The sequence below is a fragment of the Cydia amplana genome, chromosome 6, assembly GCF_948474715.1.
Source record: "Cydia amplana chromosome 6, ilCydAmpl1.1, whole genome shotgun sequence".
Classification (NCBI taxonomy): Eukaryota; Metazoa; Arthropoda; class Insecta; order Lepidoptera; family Tortricidae; genus Cydia; species Cydia amplana.
In genome coordinates, this window is record NC_086074.1 from 13,038,253 (window position 1) to 13,060,512 (window position 22,260).

General features: G+C 38.5%; 3 protein-coding genes across 3 annotated transcripts in view; 1 reads left to right on the top strand and 2 right to left on the bottom strand.

Annotated features, from left to right (window-relative positions):
• Positions 1-201: 201 nt before the first annotated feature.
• LOC134648934 (protein PTHB1) lies at positions 202-7,039 on the bottom strand. The gene is made up of 11 exons (XM_063503573.1): positions 6,706-7,039; positions 6,276-6,364; positions 5,431-5,695; positions 4,930-5,041; positions 4,305-4,446; positions 3,873-4,190; positions 3,324-3,797; positions 2,815-3,131; positions 2,110-2,285; positions 612-741; positions 202-540 (listed from the first exon to the last, which is right to left on the bottom strand). Exons 1-11 carry the CDS (start codon positions 6,957-6,959, stop codon positions 289-291), a joined length of 2,529 nt encoding a protein of 842 aa, XP_063359643.1. The 5' UTR covers positions 6,960-7,039; the 3' UTR covers positions 202-288.
• A 976-nt stretch (positions 7,040-8,015) lies between these two features.
• LOC134648906 (caspase-1) lies at positions 8,016-10,987 on the top strand. The gene has a single exon (XM_063503500.1). It carries the CDS (start codon positions 8,195-8,197, stop codon positions 9,095-9,097), a length of 903 nt encoding a protein of 300 aa, XP_063359570.1. The 5' UTR covers positions 8,016-8,194; the 3' UTR covers positions 9,098-10,987.
• Positions 10,988-11,620: 633 nt separating this feature from the next.
• The window catches only part of LOC134648970 (GATOR complex protein Iml1), a 37,854-nt gene continuing 27,214 nt past the window's right edge, over positions 11,621-22,260 (bottom strand). Inside the window, exons 22-28 of the mRNA XM_063503640.1 lie at positions 22,106-22,211; positions 20,607-20,831; positions 18,235-18,395; positions 17,051-17,219; positions 14,922-15,153; positions 13,225-13,324; positions 11,621-11,888 (exon numbers count right to left, since the gene is read on the bottom strand). Coding sequence (XP_063359710.1) covers positions 11,685-11,888; positions 13,225-13,324; positions 14,922-15,153; positions 17,051-17,219; positions 18,235-18,395; positions 20,607-20,831; positions 22,106-22,211 — 1,197 coding nt within the window. The 3' untranslated portion in view covers positions 11,621-11,684. The remainder of the gene's footprint in view (positions 11,889-13,224; positions 13,325-14,921; positions 15,154-17,050; positions 17,220-18,234; positions 18,396-20,606; positions 20,832-22,105; positions 22,212-22,260) is intronic.

Sequence of the window (22,260 nt, forward strand, 5' to 3'; positions counted from 1 at the left end):
TAGTTATAGCAGCTATAGCAGTGACATTAACATTATACCCAAAATATGTATTCCGATGACAGCCTGCGTACCCAAACGTGAAAAATATATGTATCAGTAAGTGTGGAGTAGCAAATAACTATAACCATTTTAAGAAAATTCATATTTATTTATTCAAACATTTAAGGCGATAACGAATTTTACAGCTTACAATAAAACTTACATTTCAATCATTTTTGGTCTGTGAAGATAAAATGTATATATTTAACAAACTTGAGTCCCAAAGTGGCCTGATTAGGTATAAAATATTTATAACACCTCCACAAACTCTTCAATACGTATCACTTTTCCCTTTTTATCAGTCTCAGTTCCGCTTGCCCCTGCCTCTTCAAACATTCGATCCATGATCATTTTGATCTGCTTCAAGAACCTCTTTAAATTAATATGGGATAGTATCCCCTGTTCAGTTACTGGTGCTAATTTCTCCCTATCCTTTTCAGATTTTTTCAACACTTCGTTCACAATATACGATAATGCCTGAGTAACTGTTTCTTCCAACTCCTAAAAGTAATATTCCATTTGAAATTTATCGAAAAGAGTTATTTTTTTATTAAAATACAAATATAACTTACTTGAAAATCTTCATATAACGAATTTAGCGCCAACATTTCTTCTATCAATTTTAATTTAAAAGTATCCGGCGTAGTGTGTTTTAGAATACGCACAATGAGGTTTCCAACTGCTGTTACAGTGCTACTTGCTCTGAAATATAAAAAAAAACTTTGAGTAATAACGGTTAGCATTTACCAACAAGCTTTTTAATTGCGATGTAAACGAATCACGTAGTCCATTTTACCATCATTCAAATAATAGTTATTTACGACACAAGTGCGGAAAAGAGGAAATTCGAAACGAGTGGCGATAAATTAAAACACGACCGAAGGGAGTGTTTTAAATCGACACGAGTTGCGAATTACCTATTCGCACGTGTATCGTACAACGTTTTACAGTACATATGGCCCTTTAAACTTTTGACATCGCACGAAAAGTGCTATTTTACGCACTAGTGCGGGAAAATAGGGCCATATGTACTGTAAAATTGTATTTATACTATTGCTTAGCGTAGCATGGCGCAGTCCATGCCGTCCTACATGTGTCATTATTTGTTCAAGTTAATTCTAATTTTCGTTTCACACTTCTATTGGTTTAATTGTATTTGCTATTAAGACGAAAGTGCGACGTCGCCTTTTCATACCAACGTAGTCCTCATTTTCCTGTCTGGATATTGACATTATTATGACATTATGGGGCTACTTTTCCGCACTAGTGCGTAAAATAGCACTTTTCGTGCGTATGTCGAAACTTTAAAGTGCCATATGTACTGTAAAACGTTGTTCGATACACGTGCGAATAGGTAATTCGCAACTCGTGTCGATTTAAAACACTCTCTTCGGTCGTGTTTTAATTTATCGCCACTCGTTTTGAATTTCCTCTTTTTCGCACTTGTATCGAAAATAACTATTTTCGAATTTAGCATAGCTATAGTTAATATACATCAAATTACTTGTGTAAAAATATTTTCCATCATAACGTCATTATCCAGAGAGTAAAATGGAGACTACTTTTGTATGGAGAAGCGGCCGTCCCCTTTCCTCTTAAGTAGACATACTAGGGTGTCCCTTATTTTGCGATTTTTAAAATTAACAACGCATACCCCCTAAATATAACGATACTACTCCAAAACTCCCTGAAACTTTTTTTTTTCAGGATATTCCAGTAACTAGAACCCGTGCCGAACTTACAACTGAAATTCCCATACACATTACTATGGTGACTAGACACTAATTTGATAATTTTTCATTGGTTTTGTGTTCGCATCGAGATTTTTTTGTTAAATAAAGTTTATAAATATGGCAATATTATACAAAATCGATATGAAAGAAAAAAGAAAAAAAAAATGTCATTTTCATACATTGTATGGGAAAATCTCATGAAAGTCGGCACGGGTTACAGTTACAGGAATGACCTGAAATTTTTTTACAGAGTGTTTTGGGATAAAAGAAACTGATTTAGGGGGTATGCGTTATTTATTCCTGAAAATCGTAAAATAAGGGACACCCTAATACTTACCTAGAAACAGCTTCCTTCCCCTGTATAATATCGTTGACACGTGTAATCAATCTGCTGTGAGTGTCCTTCATGAGATACTCCAATGGGTCGCAGTCTCCCGGCGGTAGCGACCCGTATTGTACTAGTAGCCTTTTCTGTACTAGCGTGAACTGTCTTTGAAGTAAGTTCAATTCATCCTGTAACATATTATTTATTTTGAAAAGGGACTTAGGTAAAGTGTCATTCTATGGAACTTGCTAACTATGTACTTAAACAAAAGTCACTAGTAACTAGTAAATTGACATTCAGAGACGATTTCAATATGGCAGTTTATTTACATAGTTAGCAAGTTCCATAGAATGACACTTTATATCCTGTTTGTATGTACAGTCAAACCGTGATTGTTACGCCATTTAGGGTTCTTGCTAAATTGGACATTCATTAGCGTAAGTATGGAACAACCAATTTAGCTAGGACCCTAAACGGCGTAACAACCCGTGGGGCGACTGTACTAACAGACTGACTAACTGCACATATTGACGATGGTACAAAGATAAAAATGTGATTAAATAATTTTTTAAACCTATTGAAATTGTTTAAGCAATTTGGGAAATATTATGACTGAGTAAGTACTTTAGGTGTGTCGTGTTTAGAATTGAAAAGTATAAAGCAGATGCAGTATTCGATGCCTTAGAAAAAATCTCGTATAGTATAGTATATCTTTACCTCCGAGCTTTTTAACTTAATTCTTTCCTTTGCATGAACTTCGATACTTTTCAGCAACTTGACAATAATCTGCTTGCTCAATTCGGAGTCGAAATGAAAATTATAGCGGAAATCTGCCTTGTCCATTCTAGCGTAATGGTCAGATAACTTTATAACCAAATGGTCTAATATCGCAATAATATCTGAAAATTCCTTCGCCTCTACGGAGTATTGTTTTTCCGCTGCCCTAACTGTTACGTTTCTTTTCGTATTCCTGTAAGTGAAAGTTACTGATTCTGTCAAGTCTCCATGTTCTGTCATTTCTTCTTCGGAAAAATCTGTAAATGTAAAGTTAATTAATTAATAAACACCAAATACAGCATAATCCTAATTTAGCGCACACTGCGCAATTATTTAAGACACTTTATTCCTTAAAGTTACATTTTCAAATTCGGTAAATGCACAGTGGTTCTTTTGGCCATGCGCTACAGTAGGTAAGTATTAGGCAGTCTTAATATTGAATCTTTTACCTGTAAATATCTCGTTAAACTTAATGCAAGGTTTATTTACAGTCAAATTTAAAACTATATTATTCTCATGAGCATCTTCGCTAGGCGCACAATACAAACTCGCCGGCAATGACACTTTCTTATTCAGCACATCTATCTTCCCTTTAGCATCCGTAACAGTCAGCATAATTCTAACAAACGTATCAGAAATATCCGCGTCACTGGACATGAATACTTGAGTTTCCACTATTTCAGTGCCGTTTATACTATCTAAGCATATCACAGATTCGGAGCAGGCAAAGGGCGGAGAACACACATATGTGATCTGAATGCTTTGAACCATCTTTGGGTCGTCACATGTTATTATTAGGACAACTGGGCACAAGTGTAAGGCGTCGTCTTGCGTGAATTCTTGGAATAGATTTTGAACTGGTTTTCCAGCGTCAGCCTTTATGGTTATTATTTTGTCTATTGTAGGATATTGGTCGTTTATTTCTGAAAGCATGATAGATTACTTTGAAAATTGTTCTGATAGGAACCTATTGTTAAGGCTAAGCAACCGGTACCTACCTTCTTTACTTTCCAGGATCCTCTGCAGCGTCTCTTCAACATCATCCAACTCAGCTTGCACTGTCTCCGGATCCATAACATCATTTATCATCGACCCAGCATTCGCATTTAAATCGGGTTCCGTCCCCATATAGCTAACCTGAATGGTACCATTATTGGAGAGTGTGACCACGCCACCTGGTAGCAACTTCAGGAAACAACGCGATATCGATATGGCAAAATGGGGCAGATCGCAGGACCATAGTAAAGTGTTGTTTTCGTATACAAATAGCTTGGAGTCTTCAGAGGCGACCATTACTAGTAATCGGGATCCTGGTTCTAAAAAAAGTAAACGGTTTCTTTACCTAGTTTTGTTAACAAGAGGACTACAATAGGTACCTATACCAATTGAGATTTTTTTGTAAATTAATTAAAGGTGTTTTAACAACTTACCATAATACCAGCCAATTAGATAAGCGTTGAAACAAATAGGCATGTAATCAAACTTGATCATATACTTCATGAGACCATTGTCTTGGAAGCAGTAGAGATGTCTCTCGCCCAGGGCAATGATGCTTGAGAAATTGCTGCTTGTCTGGTGGGGACAATAATTGTGTTAATGGTGTGTTATAGCCGTATATTTTGTTAATACTAATATCGCTAGATAGCACTGATTTTCTTTAGATAATGACCCTACCTACCTATTATTTAGTTTACGAAACGCACACTAGATGGAGCTATTAATCCTGAACCGCACTGTTAAGATTTTTTTTTAAGTACCTGCGTGCATAATCAGGATCTCATTTGCTAGTTTGCGAATTACTTAGTGTGTGATCTTGAAAGCCAAATTTTCTTGCTGGACTCTTTAATGTATGTTACTTTCTACTGTTTAAAAGTTGTAGGCCTTATTATCAAAATAAGGCCTCAATAAAATTTTGCCAAATCCCAAATTACTATATTGTTTACAGGGAGGACGCCTGTTTTCTGGAACGTTTTTAACCCGTTTGCATGCCTCTTGTGACATTATTATGCGCTTGTAGCACAATAGATATTATAACGAGGTAGTGTAGTGACTAACCTGGATAGCTTGTAGTGACGTCACTTCCTCGCCCGCATTATACACCCATTGCGGGATGCTCTTTTTATTTTGTCTGGCGGTTAGTTCACTGAGCTCTCTCAATTGCTGATAGCTGTAACGACATGGCAGAGAAACTTGGGTATGTTAAACAGAAGGTTCGGTTTCTGTCGGAACCAAAGCAAAACTGAACCTTCGGTTTCAGTAAAAAAAACAGGTGTACGGTTATTTCCAAGTTTATGCAAAATAACCGGTTCCGATCCCTGCTTGAGGTTAGTCAGTGCCATTTCCATCAGTTTCCCTAATTTAAAGGAGTTGATGACGTTGTCGTATATTGAAGAATAAGTAGAATAACCAGCACGCCATGTTTGACATGCCGCAACTGGTAAGTATCTAACGCTATTTTCGCTACCGCTTCGGTCAATAAGTAACATTCTTTCGACTGAAAAGTACTTGCTTCACTGAAATTAACGAAAACAACTTTGTAATACTATATTTACTTACCTGTATATTTCTAACACCCACGTCGACTTGCAAACAACGAAAGAATCGCAGCTAGCTACGTAACACACAGGGCCAGGAATTATAACATCGCTAAAGATACACATGAAGAGAAACGTGTCTTGGTCGAAGAAGCTCAAGGTACCGTCAAGAGACTGCACACATATGAAGTCCCTTGTTTTAATATTTCCGAAGGGACCGCATGTGACGCTGTAGGCTCGGCGTGTGAACGAGTGCTTCACAACCGACTCAAGGGCATTTTGATCTCCTGAAAATAGTGGGTTACAGTTAGCAGCAGGTGTAGCATCACTTTCTAAGCAGGTACCTAAAGTACTTAGTAGTAGTAGGTAAGTACACATATTAATTTAGGGCTAGTTGCAACAACCACCATCGAAAGACTGATTAACGTAACTCAGCCAAGAATTATTAAGTTTCCCATAGATATTCGAGTGCTTATTTTGAGTCCCGTGCAAGCGAAAGATTCTATAGTACTAATTTAGAATCTTGAGCGTAGTATTAAGGGACTCATAAGCGCACGAGATGTAAATGCTTGATGTATAGTACACACAACTTTTCACCTCAGCAGTGAGAACATATTATTAAGCAACCCGAAAATAGTATTGAGCCACAACCACAGCCAGGGTGATCTTGGACCATCGACCGGAAGCTTGGTTGCCTGTTGCCTGCCTGTTAAGGTCAACGTAAGCATTTTCCGGGTAATCTAGCATGTATATATATAGCAGTAGGTAGGTAATGTTCACGCAAATTACCTTACAGTTAAGTACCTTAAAAAGAATATTAAATTAAGGCTGTGCAAAAATATCCAAAATAAACAGTGAATTATTTACCAACATCTGTATGTCCTTCCTTCCTGTTTAATTGGTAGACGGCGTAGCTTTGTGGATGCAGAACTAAGATTTGTCTGTCTTCTTTTCCTCTGTAAATTAAAAATGATTGAAAATTTAATAATTACACACCATGAAACGTCACTATAACATCTTATAAAACAAAGTCCCCCGCCGCGTCTGTATGTTCGCGATAAACTCAAAAACTACTGAACGGATTTTCATGCGGCTTTCAGCTATCAACACCAGTGATTCTTGAGGATTTGAGGAAGGTTTAGGTGTGTAAACTAATTTGTTAACCCGTGTGAAGCCGGCGCGGGGCGCTAGTAAGATCTAATTCACAGTTTTTAACTGGTTCATGTTTTGTATAAGGCCTAGCGGTTATAGACAGGTAGGTACTTAATGGTCTGATGGGTCTTTGAAAAGCACTTACGCTATAAATTTCCCAGTTTCAATTTGTAGTATAGGCAAATTGAAATTATTCTCTAGTAGAATATGCGATGCATCTTGACCACAGGGCTTGTAAAGTTTAAGTATTGATCCTTCACTAGTAACAATACAGTCACTATCACTATGAGAGCTAAATCTGTCCACTTTAAGACAACCACCATTTTGGGTTCCCACATCAGCTTGGTCTCCTCGTGAATCATTGTTTGACCACCACTGTTTTACTTTGAATATAGACATTGTACTATGATTACCTACTATGAAACTTCAGTCAGAACATGAATGGTTGGGGCAGCTGATTCATGTTGCTGGGGCAACTACCAACGAAAACATTCATACGGGAAGTTCATTCTGAATTTATGGAAAAACTTGGTCGGTGCTACATGTTGTTCCTATTTTTAGAATACCTACTTTTGATCAATCGTCTTTTCGAGCCCTGAAGGTCAACAAAACACCTACCGTCAAATTTATATTCGAAAGATTTTTATTTTGTCGTATTAAATTTAAATTTATATGCACAGTTAAAAGCTTTAGTTGCTCCTCTCTTTTGAAAGCATTTTATCATAATTTTATATTTTATTTATACTTGGTCAACCAGATCTTGACAGTAGAAAAAGGCCGCAAATTTGAAAAATGTAGGCGCGAAGGGATATCGTCCCATAGAAAATTTGAATTTCGCGCCTTTTTTTACTGACAAGATTTGGTTGACCAGCTATATGCTGCTGACCGTATATACTAAATTTGAAATGGTCATACCAAAGAGTAAAGTAAGTATACTTGGTCAAGCAGATCTCGTCAGTAGAAAAAGGCGGCAAATTTGAAAAATGTAGGCGCGAAGGGATATCGTCTCATAGAAAATTTGAATTTCGCGCCTTTCCTTACTGACAAGATTTGCTTGACCAGCATCATGAATCTAGTATTAAACTGGATTGGGCATGAGTGGTGGGGATAACTGACAGAATGGGATAGTCTTATGTATCTTTCAGTAGGAGTAGCAGCGAAAGCGCTATTATTGTTTGTCCTTGTCAGTCTCACTTTTTTTTTTATTGCTCACCATAAATTAGTATGGGTTATGGTGGGCAACAAATAAATTCGACCAATCATAGCGTCGCATTGCGTATGTTTTGTCCCTCACGGAGGCACGCGTAGACCACTTCTATAGGATGCTACCTTCTATGACCAGCATATATGGTCATACCATCAGTTAACCGCTCTCAAACCACATGAATAATATTTTTTTCAAGCGGTAACACCTGCGAAGACGCAATGTCATTTTCGTGATAGTGACAACACTGGCCATCAAAACTGCTTTGCTTTTCATAAAGTTGTTTGTGTCGTCACCTTGTGGTGGTGATTTTCAAAACTTGTGTATTAACTTCAATTTACAACAATCTATTGTGTGTTGCAATCGTTTACTGTGTGCTGGGACATACAAGTGCGATAGTTCATTTATAGTAATCGTCAAGGAAACTACGATGGCGGAGCCAAAACCAGAAAACAATGGTAATGGTAGTAACGGAGACGAACAAAGGGAGAACGGCGGAGGAGATGAAGGCGACGCATGGGGAAGTAGTGACTCCTCATACATACGGCAAGTGGCAAAAATGCCTGTCGATAGGAATGCCGCATATTATAACATGAACCACAAAAACCGCGGCATGGCCATTATCTTCAACCACGAGCATTTTGATATTCATAGCCTCAAATCGCGCACGGGAACGAACGTCGACAGCGATAACTTGAGCAAGGTGCTCAAAGCCCTTGGCTTCAGAGTCACGGTTTGCCACAATCTGAAATCTGAAGACATTAATAGGTACATACAGGATCTTGCTGGAATGGATCACACCGATAATGATTGCCTGCTTATTGCGGTGCTGAGTCATGGCGAACTTGGTATGCTGTATGCTAAGGATACTCACTACAAGCCAGACAACTTGTGGTACTACTTCACAGCTGATAAATGTCCATCATTGGCTGGTAAACCAAAGTTGTTCTTTATCCAGGCTTGTCAAGGAGACAAGCTTGATGGCGGAATCACTCTATCAACTTCAAATCGCACTGAAACTGATGGCTTGTCCAGTTCTACCTACAGAATCCCTATTCATGCTGATTTTCTGATAGTGTTTTCTACTGTGCCCGGATACTTCTCTTGGCGCAACACTACCCGTGGGTCCTGGTTCATGCAAGCACTGTGTGAGGAGCTGCGGTATGCTGGAACTGATAGAGACATTCTGACACTGCTAACATTCGTTTGTCAAAAAGTGGCTCTTGACTATGAGTCGAACACTCCAGACATGCCTACTATGCACCAACAGAAGCAGGTGCCGTGCATCACCAGCATGCTGACCCGACTCCTTGTATTTGGCAGTAAGAAATAAGTTTTGTTTATGCATTTGCTTGATTTTCTACTGATCTATCAAGATTAAAACAATCTTAGTTCCACTTAATTTTTGTTTTTTAGATTTAATTATTATGTGTTTTATCTAATTCTGCATTTTCTGTGATCTCTGAAGAGGTGCGAGCTTAAATGTATGAACAAATCTTATTTTTATAATTTGAATACCTAGTTAAAGGTGGTTGCAGTTGTTGGAGATTATAGAGCAGCTAGAAATTCATAATGATTATTAGATTAATGTACTTACAAGAGATTTTTGATACATTATTACTGTAGTGTATATGTATCACATATACTTATAAATATGCCTAATTAATATACATTCAATTATATCAAAATTTGATAAACCTTTGTATATGGTAAGCTAATTATTACCATACTATATATTATATTAATTTTCCTCTTCCTTGGCTATATAATAAATGGTCACAAATAATTATAAAGCACAGAGTAGGATAATACTTATGTATTTATAATTGCAGATTATGTGGGGCCTCCTAAAATAATCACAAACATGGGTAGCTTAGATCCTACCACCACCCTGTTACCTACACCTCTACAAATTTCCTTCCAAAGCCTGTGGCAAATGAAGTTTTTATTACTCGGTGCATTTATCATAGTTATAATGGTAATTATTACTTTGTTATTAACCTGCTTGAAATGCTTTGATGCACAATCATGACATCCACAATAGTCACAATACTCTGAATTAATTGATCTGATATTTTTAATACTTTTATAGACAGTAACAATTTCTTTACATACAGTAATATTTTTTAACAAGATAATGATTTAATTAGGTGATTTCATATATTTACCTATAATGGGTAATTTATTTTCTCATGTGCTTTATGTTTAAAGAAAATTATTATAATTAACAATGCAACATTAACACCTACCTAATTTGTTTCTCCATATTAGTTATGTTATGTTTTTGTTAATCTAGGAAATGTTTAGTTAAAATTAGTGTTACTTGTGAGTTTCACAATAACACTTAAATATAACAGTGGCGGGGCATCATATAACATGTTAATTTGGCCTACAAATTATCTCAAAATATAAAGCCAATGGAAGTAACTTTTTAAAGCCTCGCCCCTGATAAGTTAGTAACTTCAATAAGCCTCATAGAAATTAATTGTGTGCTAGTTGTGAATTTTGAACTTGCCACTTGATGGCCACTTGTCATGTAATTTTGCCAGATTTTTGTTTCCATTTGATTTACTTTTACTTAGTCAATAACTGTATGAGCTTAATTTTATTTTGTATTGAAGTAATAGTTTTTAAGTTATTTTTCTTTGCATACCTTGATTCCATGAACAAAATAGTGAAAATAAGTTAGTTGTATTTGATGAAGTCTTGTCAATTTTGTTTTAGTATAATGTATACAATATTCCTTGAAATGATCTTTTTAAGTGTAAGAATTCTTCTGCCATTTTAGTAGTATAGTATAATATTTCATGTATTCATATCAAAGTATCATACCAATGATGTAAAGGAGAAAAATAGATCAAAATTACCTAAGTATTTTAGTAGAAATTTGGCAATGTTCAGAATTATGCTCAATGTTGGACTGGTGTATGTGATATGAATTGAACTGATAATGATTAGAATGTGATAAAAAGTATTCAAAATACCTGTGAGGAAAATAATTCTAATGATATGCTATGTGTGATATATATGCATTCTTTTTGTATGTGCCTTTAAAGACACTTTAATATTTCGTAGTTATGTAATGATCATAAAAACTTTTTAATGCACAATTTCCTCATAGGGATTTTAACAAGAGCATAAATAACGGAGTTAATTTGTTAGTGAAACTATTTTTATACTAATTGTATAAGGTTTATTAAGCAATAAACTTTTCTTCCATGAATGTTTTTTTTTTAATATGCAGCAAAGTAGATACATAATAAGTAAACGAAACAGAAACGGATCTTCTCAACTACAAGATGGAGCATATCGCGGTCACCACACATGGGCGCTCCCATACTGAATAATTTAGCATGAGAACGCGACCGCTTGTTTCAGTTGCGTCGGCGTTTACCACCTGTAGATACTCGTGTAAATTAAAAATATTTACTAATAAGTAAAATTGTGTGTGGTGCTGGTGACCTCGCGGTCCTAACCGCTTCATAATGTGGCGTCTGTTCAACCTTTTGGACGCCAATGACCGATATATCCGCACCGTAGGTTCAACGCCAAAGACCGATTAATCGGTCACAGACCACAGAGCAACATAGACCTACGTGCATATGCATAAAGTTCAATTTCGGTTTTGACACTTCGGTGACGTGGCGTCAGCGTGACAGCTTTTGTGTTTGTCACGGCGTCGAAAAGGTTAATCTGGTGCTCTAAATAAACTACACGTGCTCTAGCTTTATTTTAAGGAGAGAGTTGCCTAGGTACATTTTAGGTAGCTTAGAAACGATTTTCAATCAAGCAAGCACTAGTTGAAGTTCCGAACTAACTACATCCTAGTAGGTAATTGAATGATAATAAAACGAGATTGTAACGTAAAAAATGCTTATATTTAACAGTTAAATATTTTTGGTTTCCATATTAAAATATAATTATTCTATATCAATTCCATGGGCTTTCTCTTGAAGCGCCCAGCACTGATCCCAAAACTGGCTAAGTCGCTGCTCCTGGTTGGCACAGAAATGTTTGAAGTCTCGCAGCATCCGCGTTTGGAAGGCTTCGTCTCCGGTCGCCGGGTACTGCGACCATTTCCACTTCTTCGATATCATGTGATTCCAGGACCATAGGAATCCCATCTGAAAATAAATATTAGGTTTGTAATCATCAGTACATTTTGCGACGTGGGTGGGAAGTTATTTACGTTTTGGCAACATGCAAATTAGCATTCCGATATATTTAAAATTACGCGAGAGTAGTTGAAAATACAAATTTATCTTATGTAAATTATTCTTGCGTAAAACAGAGATGTCATTTATGCTCTTCGAAAGTTTCGGTGACACAGAGTAGTCAACCTTAACTAAAGTAGGTACCCGGGGATAAATATTGCACATGTCTTTCGAAAGAGGCTCGGTTAATTTCGGCTGCGTAGATATGACGTTTATGGACCTTATATATGTCACCGTAAAATTGTAAACACTCGTCATATTATAATCTCGCTAGTTACATTATAAACTGACGGTAGGGAGATTATAATCTAACCTAACCTACGTTAGATTATAAACTAACGGGTTCACAATCTTACGGTGTCATATATATCGCATATTATCGATGGCAGTGGCTAATGTAGTATTTATTTTGATATGAAATACAAGTGTATTCCGTCAGTTTATAATGTAACTAGCGAGATTATAATATGACGAGTGTTTACAATTTTACGGTATAAGCCAGTATAAGTATACTGGGCTCAATTTAGGACAAGGTCGACAAGGACCAGTAATGGAGTGACCTACCCTACAACAACTACGCTACAAAGATCTACAATAGTTGGTAACTACACTCTGCATAGATAAGGCTAGAGATAAAACAAATGCATCCCCATTTTGTTGCTGTTAATGTAACCATTATCTAGGCCCTGATAAGGCCAATTAGAGCTAGTGCCTACTGAGTAGTCCCTACTCTAAATGTACATCTGTTGTGGCACACTTTCCTCTTCCTATGTTAATTACTTTTATTTACATAATCCTACCCATGTTTATTTTCTTTTTTTATGCAATATATTCACGAAACATTTGGAAAACGACTAGTGCAAACATGTACTAGTTTGTCCTCTGGGTTTGAAGGTCAGATGGCAGCTGCTTTCGTAAAAACTAGTGCTCCTGGCAGTCAAAACTTAAGACTCCAGGCAACCCAAGTAAGCCGTGCCAAAGAGGATAAAATAAACATAGATATTATACCACTTATGAGGTAAAAAGCAGGGATCGGATACCGGTATTTTTTGTATGGGAACGGAAACGGTATTTTTTCGTTCTTTGCTAATTACTTCATTTCTAATTGGGCAATAATACGAAGTCGTAACCTAAAAACACAACTGAGTCCTACATTTCGAGTATAAAATAATTCGAAAAATATGGTTACTTCTAAGTTTTTGCAAAAAACCGGTTCCGATCCCTGGTAAAAAGTAATGAAACTTACTCGTCGACTGTTGTCGTAGTCATCTTTGTTCTTGCCGCTGACGTGTCGCGTTATGTAGGCCTCGTGCGGGCTAGGCGCTGCTTCTAAATGCACAGGATACCTGAAAACAAACGAAATACCTACATGTTAGAACAAATGTGCATTGAATAACGAGTTGTGAAATTACACCTTTCGTCGGTTCTTATACAGTGAATTACATTGTGACCCAAACTTCTCGAGAAAATATGCACCATTTGGCAAAATGACAAGAATTTATTTATCTTTTAGGTATAAACAGCAACGCATTTAACTGGGCATTGGTGGACCTTATGTAGTTGCAATAAAGCTTACAATTAGTCGGTTAATTATGCTGTTGATGGTCGAAACTAGTTTGTTATTGCATTGACAATACTTAACCTGTTCGAGTACTATTGTCAGATAATTGTTTTCGCTGAACAAAAGGTCGCCAAGTTGACAAAAGATTGCCAACTATTTTTATACCTGCACAGGTATCTTTTTGTTTTTTCAACGTACAAAAAACTATACTGACACAATAGAGTAGAAACATAAAAAAGATAAAATCGTGCTTTTGAAATAACAGTTTCACTTCACCCCTTCCACCATGTGAAAAAAGTTACAAGTCACTTTTTACTTCTTTGTAGTTGTATCTGATATTGGATTGGACAGTATGAAACCCTCTAATAGCCACTACAGGGCTATACTGTATTTAAAATAAATAATTTTACACCATGCATGAAATAAAGCACCAGATAATTATTAGAAAAACACAGATAGCAGTTATTTTTAAACACAAGTTCTATTTAATAAATCGGATAGAAATATTGAAAAGTAGGTGAGTTGACCGTGACGTCACGATGTAATGTTTCCTATAAATGACTGCTTTGACTACATGAATCTAGTATTAAACTGGATTGGGCATGAGTGGTGGGGATAACTGACAGAACGGGATAGTCTTATGTATCTTTCAGTAGGAGTAGCAGCGAAAGCGCTATTATTGTTTGTCCTTGTCACAGTCTCACTTTTGTTTTTATTCCCCACCATAAATTAGTATGGATGATTGGTCGAATTTATTTGTTGCCCCACCATAACAAATAAATTGCGACGCTATGATTGGTCGAATTTATATGTTTTGTCCCTCACGGAGGCACGCGTAGACCACTTCTATAGGGTGCTACCTTCTATGTTTGACTAGTAGGAAAATACCCTATTGTATGTTTGCTCGAGCTATCAAGTATGCACTGTCCATAGGCTAGACTGCTTACTACCAGATGGGCCGTATGCTTGTTTGCCACCGACGTGGTATAAAAAGATATTGTATATAACCTGCTGGCGTTGAGCGGCTTGTTGGCCCGGCGCGTGCCCCTCGCCTTCTGCTCGCTCTTGACCGTGGTGATGATCAGGATGAACATGTTGCCCGTCACGTGCCCGTCACGCTATCGCCTCTTGGAAGAGGAATAGTCGCTCGAGCCAAGTGTCCTCTGGGAAACCTAAAGAAACAACTATATATCACCTGCTGGCGTTGAGCGGCTTGTTGGCCCGGCGCGTGCCTCTCGCCTTCTGCTCGCTCTTGACCGTGGTGATGATCAGGATGAACATGTTGCCCGTCACGTGCCCGTCACGTTATCGCCTCTTGGAAGAGGAATAGTCGCTCGAGCCAAGTGTCCTCTGGGAAACCTAAAGACACAACTATATATAACCTGCTGGCATTGAGCGGCTTGTTGGCCCGGCGCGTGCCTCTCGCCTTCTGCTCGCTCTTGACCGTGGTGATGATCAGGATGAACATGTTGCCGGTCACGTGCACGTACAGGTGGTCGCCGACGCCCGCCGCGTGCGACGTGCTCTCCACCGTGCACTTTATGAAGCCGAACCGGCCGACTATCGCCTCTTGGAAGAGGAATAGTCGCTCGAGCCAAGTGTCCTCTGGGAAACCTAAAGAAACAAACGTTGAGGTTTATTAGAGTTATTTCGTAAACAAAGTGACTCCGAAATATCAAAAAGTTGTAGATATATGTACATTATTAAAATAACATAAATATTTGTTTCTCAGAATGTAAGTAGTTTAAGAGTATTACAGGGGTCTACGCTCCGCACTAGGCTTTGCCTGTAGGTATTGCGGTGAACCAGTTACAACATGTTTAACACATTCATTGCCACCGAGCCAAACAAGACATCCGCGTCAGGCCACAAACATTTCTTCATATAAAGGTGTAGTACCACGCTCCCGACTATCGGATAGTCCGGCCTGGGAACGAAATCATAAAATACCCGATAGTCGGGTTTTCGGCACTGAATGTGTTAAGAGTATTACAGGGGTCTCCGCACTAGGTTTTGCCTGTATTGCAGTTGCATCCACAACAACCAGTTATTTATGGAAAATTATAAAAACTAAATAGCAAAGGTAGGAATACATTTTTGTACAAATTGATTTATTGTATCGTTGCCCACTATTGTATCGTTGCCCGCGGTCAATCCTTATCTTATCGCGTAAAAAAACCGGGTGCAATCAAATAACGTTGATTTAAATCTTAAGTGTTGACCAAATTGTCCCAATAAGTCATGTCATGGTCATGGTACACTCAGCCGCAAAAGTGCTTTGCTACTTTATAAATAAATTCAAATTTGTAGCTGGCTGCCGCTGCCCTATCATATACTATAGAATTTTACATAGGATCCTTTTAGGTCAGTGGCACATATAGTGGCCAGTTATTATGCCGTGTAAAATAACTACTGAACAACATCAATAAGGAAAACTGAAACCATAATAACACTAAAATATGAAGCAAAAGGTAGATTTAATGTTTTGTACGCACAATACTGTTATTTTGACTATTATTTAAATGATTTCGTGCATTTTGTTTATCATATCCTATGATATTATTATATTACCTACCAATATCAAAGGATAATACTCCTAGAGCAAATGTAGACGCAACAGTGGTATTATGTTTCGAGTTAACTAAAATTAAATGAAAGCATCAATGATGAAAAAACTAAAAGCCGAAACTTCACCAACCTACTCGTTTTCGAATGCGTAAAGTGTAATGCGTACAAGTAAGGTTGAATGTGTGGCAAAGATAAAGATAAGATAAAATATAGTTTATTGAAGTAAGCATATTACAATGCGCTTATGAACCTCAAATAAAGCTACACCGGCTCCAACCCTACACCTTTGCCTCGAGAAGATTTAAATCCCCCTGGAGAAGGGTATCTCAATATGGGACCAACAACAAACTCTAAAGAGACAGACAGTAGTACCTACACCTAATGTATGAATAAACCTATCTGAAACCGAAGGAATTCAAAGCGCAGCCCTTGAGCTTTACCATCCGAAATTTTTACATCCGATTTGCTCTTGGGTAGGAAGAAGGTAGCTCTCAAGGGGGCTATTACACAAAAGACCCCGAGGAGTCGAAATGCATCCGCAATTAAAACAATAAGATGCGGTAAGCCGGCCTAGCCAAGGTCACAATCTCTATCGCTTCGACAACGAAACGCTTTGTGTCTCTGTATCACTCTTTCATATCAGTGCGACAGTGACAGTTGCGTTTCGATCGCTACGGAGTGTTGCGGTTGGCTACGCGGCCAGTTACCTTCAAACAACGCGTTTTTGTTCCGAAGAAGCGGTTCCTCGTTGAGCGGCACGTAGATCGGTCCGCGTAGAGGGTCCGACTTGAGCGTGAATGGCAAGGCGAGAGGATCCGCTGGGATCGGGAACATCTGTAGCCGGCAGTTCTGTGCTTTGCAAGCTCATAAGCCGAAAATCACCAACCTTCTCGACGCCTGATGGGTAAAGTGTAGATACAAGTAAGGTAAAGCCATCAGTTACCTTCAAACAGCGCGTTTTTGTTCCTAAGCAGCGGTTCCTCGTTGAGCGGCACGTAGATCGGTCCGCGCAGAGGGTCAGACTTGAGCGTGAATGGCAAGGCGAGAGGATCCGCTGGGATCGGGACCATCTGTAGCCGGCAGTTCTGAGCTTTGCGAGCCCAGCCAAAGATCTAGAGAAAAAAAACAAGCGTTTATACAAAGAAACAATGAAACGTCTCACGTTAACTGGACAACCCGTGATTGAGAAATAAATTAAACAAACTCGGCCACAAAAAATGTTAACAATCATATTAAAATTTGCGGCTAAGTTTTCGATTCAGAACATGAATTTAGAGATTTCAGAACGTAAGTGCGATTGCAATCGGTCCATTGATGGCTTGGTCGTTTTATGTAATGTCTTGATCCTGCACTAACCCCCAATGCTGGTGCCGTGTGGTGCCGGCATCAGAAAAGAATAGCACCACCCCATCTCGTCCCGTGGGTGTCGTATAAGGCGACTAAGGGAAAACTGGAGACAGATATGCATATGAGCAAAGCTCGCCCGTATCCTTTTAGCGGGGTCCTTGCTCACAAGAGCTGAGCGCGCGCCACATCGAAAAAAAAAACCCAATTCTGCAGCACTCTTCACGCAAAGGACGATTCAAGTTATTAAGTTACTGATTCTATATTTTGTGACTAGAGATGCACCGGATATCCGGTTACTATCCGGTATCCGGCCTATCCGGCCGTTATTTTAGTATCCGGCCGGATACCGGATAGTGACATACTATCCGGTCGGATACCGGATAGTAAAATTAACACATTTTGGGGTAAAAAATGGAAACTAAAAAACAGTCACGGTCATAATGCTAACGACACAGTAGATAGAAATGAATACGTTACCAATGTCACTCAATACACTTATTTGTTTACACAAAAATACGCGCGCGCACTTGTAACTATAAACGAACTTACAACCTAATGACATGATAAAACTCGTTACGATCCCAGAAATGTGTCCGCGCGAACGTTCACTACGAAACAGGTTGAAACCTGCACGACGCGCACCTGAAAAACTCAAAATATAGGTATAGTTCCGCCGGCCGAATATCCGGCGGCCGGATACCGGATATTCGGCCAGTGCCAAGGCCGGATATCCGGTATCCGGCCAAACAACTATCCGTTGCATCTCTATTTGTGACTCACCAGTTCGGCGACGATGTTCCCTGACGCGACGGCCCACTGTATACACATCTCATAAGCTTGGTCGGGCCTAAACGTGGCCTGGTAGCGTGCATGGCCCCACTCAATGCGGTCGCTCTTGTTGTTAATGTCGATGTCGAGATGTGTGTTCTTGTAGAGTGGCACTGAGGACAATGGGAAGTTATGCTATTGTTCCTTTGGATTTTCAATTCTTGGTTGTTGCTCAAACGTGCGCAAAGTAACGCTTTATGCTTTGAGCATGTAAGCATTAATAGTTATTTACGATACAAGTGCGGAAAAGAGGAAATTCGAAACGAGTGGCGATAAATTAAAACCCGACCGAAGGGAGTTACGAATTACCTATTCGCACGACGTTTATATCGTACAACGTTTTACAGTACATATGCCCCTTTAAATATTTGACATAGCAACGAAAAGTGCTTATTTACGCACTAGTGCGGGAAAGTAGCACCATATGTACTGTAATAGTTATTTTCGATACAAGTATACTATTCCTATGTAAAGATGACGTAAGAATATGCGTACATTCAGAAAATAGTCACTCATATTCGTATTTTAACCAGAAAACGAAGAACTCTGCATATTGATTATTCGATGTCATTGAACCAGTGCTATCGGGCATTTAAAAGGTTATCATTCATTTAACAAAGTAAGTACTCTGTACCTAATGAAATTGATATATGATATCAGTAACGTGCGTTACATTAATTATTACTACGACTAAATGTAATTTGCTATGATAACATACACACTGAATTACGAAACAAGGAGAAATAATGTTCTTATACAATGTGGCCAGAAATGATTCTGATCATATTTAGTTTAGACACCAAAATGTCGTATAAAGGTTTACTAAATTCGACCTAGTTTCATACATAATGCCAATATTTTTATTATGACTCAGTGCATGATTTTTGACTGTGATGAAGATGTAGCCATAACTAGTGACCAATATCAATACCGACTCAAGACAAAACAAGACTCAATACCGACCTCAAAATGACAAAGACCATGTAGGACTTATAGCAGCTACATTGAATGCCATCTAGGGTGACTGCTATAGTTATTGGCCACTACATAGTAATCCTTAGCCTTTCCTAACAAATAGAAAGAAACAAGCGAAAAGAAGTCTTATTGTTGCCACTCCTCTGTGGCCAATAACTATAGCAGTCACCCTAGTCAAGCTGCCAATACACCTCCACGATACGTTCTGTAACTATTTCGGGGTAGTGTTTAGGTTAGGTAGTTGTTTAGTCCATGATACTGTCTGTTGTTATCATTGTCATTCTACATCTAATCGGGTTTGGGGTTATCATAGACGAAATAAATATATGTAGTCGCATTGAGAAACGCATACTAGAAACGGCATTTGAAGCAAATTGTTCAACGACAGAATTCAGCGCATCTATTTTCATTTGTAGCTTCGTTCTCGCTAGTATAGTATTAAAATTCACCTCCGTAAGTACATACTGGCCAAACAAAAATGCAACACTTAGGCAACCGTGCACACACACACACACCAATCACATAGACATTTACATACATACACACAAACATACAGAAGACTTATAGGCTAATTTCTATTGAGTGATTTGATTTGATTGTTAATGTTTAATTTTAGTTTTACTTAAGTTTTCCCTTATTTTTGTACATTGTGTCCATTACTGAGTGCCACCTAGTCCATCCACTGGGCCTTACTGAAAATCAGCGTCGCGGAGTGTGCCATGTGGCTCATACCGTGACACCTAGCTGAGTGAGGACCATTTAGCGAAACCTCTCATTTTGTGTTCTCTTTTGTTAGTTTTTAAGAGCCAACAGGAGTGGTCATTTCTCCATACAAACGTACTCGACTGTTTCCTCCGTGGGTTTTGAAGCTAGAGCAATGATTTTTTCAACACAGATTAATATCGTCAATATCTGTGTCGGACCGTTTTGCTTTTTTTGATATTTTTGTTTTTTAAGGCGCTAGAGCCCTTCAAAAATGGCCAAAATGGCCTAATTGACTATGCCGCAATGAGAGGCGTGCTATTCAAAACTGACATCAATTAGTCAAAAAATCAAAACGGTCCGACACAGATAATGTCATAATCATTTAGATTTCCAAATTTGGTTACGATTGGTTAAGTTTTGGAGGAGGAAACAGTCGAGTACGAAACCTCGATTTTTGATATTTTTATGCAGGATTTTTCGCCTTGTCATTATCGCACTAGTTTTAGGAGCCGCTTCCGTTAGCGAGACGGGTATATTTACCTAAAATATTTTAATCTTAGCTCCTGTTGGCTCTTAAGGTTGTTATTGTGCTAATAAATGCTTTTTCTTTCTTTTCTTTTTCTTTCTAAAATGATGGTACTGACTGTCGTTATCGTTGTCGCAGTGCATGTAGTCGGGGTCGATGTTGTCGCACAGGAAGGCCGGCACGCCGGTGAGGTCCGTCTGTGGACTACAACCCGAGATGTCTAAGGCGCCCGAGCTGGCCTCGTGCGGCACGAGCGGGGATCGTGGCCCGAGGACTTCCACTTCCATCCACTCGTTCTCGAAGCTTTGGAGGTCGCCGAGGGGGCGGACGTAGTCTGTTGGGTCTGGGGGCAATAGTTATTTGTACAACAAGAGATCAAAGTTTGATATTTCTTCGAGTGCTTATTTTGAGTCCCGTGCAAGCGAAAGATTCTATACTAGATTCACGAGCGTAGCGAGTGAATCTAATTTAGAATCTTGAGCGTAGTAAGGGACTCAAAAGCGCACGAGATGTAAATAACTTTGATCTCGTGTAGTTCACAAAACTTTTCACCTCAGCAGTGAGAACATATTAGAGAACCCGAAAAATGTATTCCTTCTTCATCACTTACCTCTATTCACTCATGTTTTCTTAAGATATACCAACAATTAAGTTTTCACCTCAGCAGCTCGAACAAGGGTACTTTGCTACTTAAAAACAGTGAGAAAAATCGCATTTTGCTCATTTTGTCTCACTCAGTGAGCCAAATGCGATTTTGCTCACTGTTTTTAAGTAGCAAAGTAACCTTGTTCGAGCTGCTGAGGTGAAAAATTATAAATTAAACCGGCTGCAAACTACTACAGAAGCTCGCAACCAGCAATAAAGGCGATATGGCTAAAATTGTTAACGAAAGTCGGTGTTATACTTGTTGCTTTTCATCACCTTGCGAAATAACTATTTTACTTCTATATGTTCATATCTGAGATGAAAAGTTGTGTGCCACACGAGGCATGAGTTTTTGCACGCCGTCTTAAAGAGTCCCTCGCTATACGCAAAATTCTAATTCTACAGGGTTTAAATTTAGTCACCTGCAATAATTTATGAGGTGAATATACATAGGTCATACTGAGCAACTTTTACTATGGGACCAACCCCAAAACACAAAATATATTCACCCCGTAAATTATTGCAGGTGACTCAATTTACAGCCTATCTTGCTCAAAACTCAAACTCCAACTTGTTTTCTATTTTCCAACTGATGTGAGTTAAGTCAGTCTTATCATAGAGAAAAAAATACATAGAGTGCTCACTCCATACATCAGTTTTAGTAACAAAAAGACTATTAGCATCTAGCATCGAGTAGCGGAACTATCAGTACTGCTACTTGACAATAGATGTAGCACCGACCGGAAAGTCTTATGCTGTTGAGATAAGACTTTCCGGTCGGTGCTACATCTATTGTCAAGTAGCAGTACTGATAGTTCCGCTACTCGGTGCTAGATGTAGACACTGAAATTAATAGTCTGAACTGATGTATGGAGTGAGCACTCTTGTCTTACTATATTTCTCTATGGTCTTATTCTGGGTAATCTGGGTACCACTGTAATCTCACCATATAGAGATATATTATGTTCTCACCTTTGTCTTTCTTCTGAGGTAGGATGTGATACATGTAGTACCCAACGACAAAACGCTTGGTAGTATCGCCAGAAGCGTGGCATATCATTTTCTCTTGTAACATTTTCTGAAAAAGAAAACAAGTGTCAGACATTTAGAGAGAAAGTACCAAAGGA

Bases quoted from the DNA above. Each gene is read 5' to 3' on its own strand.
- LOC134648934 (XM_063503573.1), bottom strand. From the start codon at position 6,959: ATGTCTATATTCAAAGTAAAACAGTGGTGGTCAAACAATGATTCACGA. The intron at 5,696-6,275 runs GTAAATAATTCA...CACTATTTTCAG, and splicing joins GGAAGGACATACAGATGTTG to GAGATCAAAATGCCCTTGAG. The intron at 4,191-4,304 runs GTAAGTTGTTAA...TACTTTTTTTAG, and splicing joins TCTAATTGGCTGGTATTATG to AACCAGGATCCCGATTACTA.
- LOC134648906 (XM_063503500.1), top strand. From the start codon at position 8,195: ATGGCGGAGCCAAAACCAGAAAACAATGGTAATGGTAGTAACGGAGAC.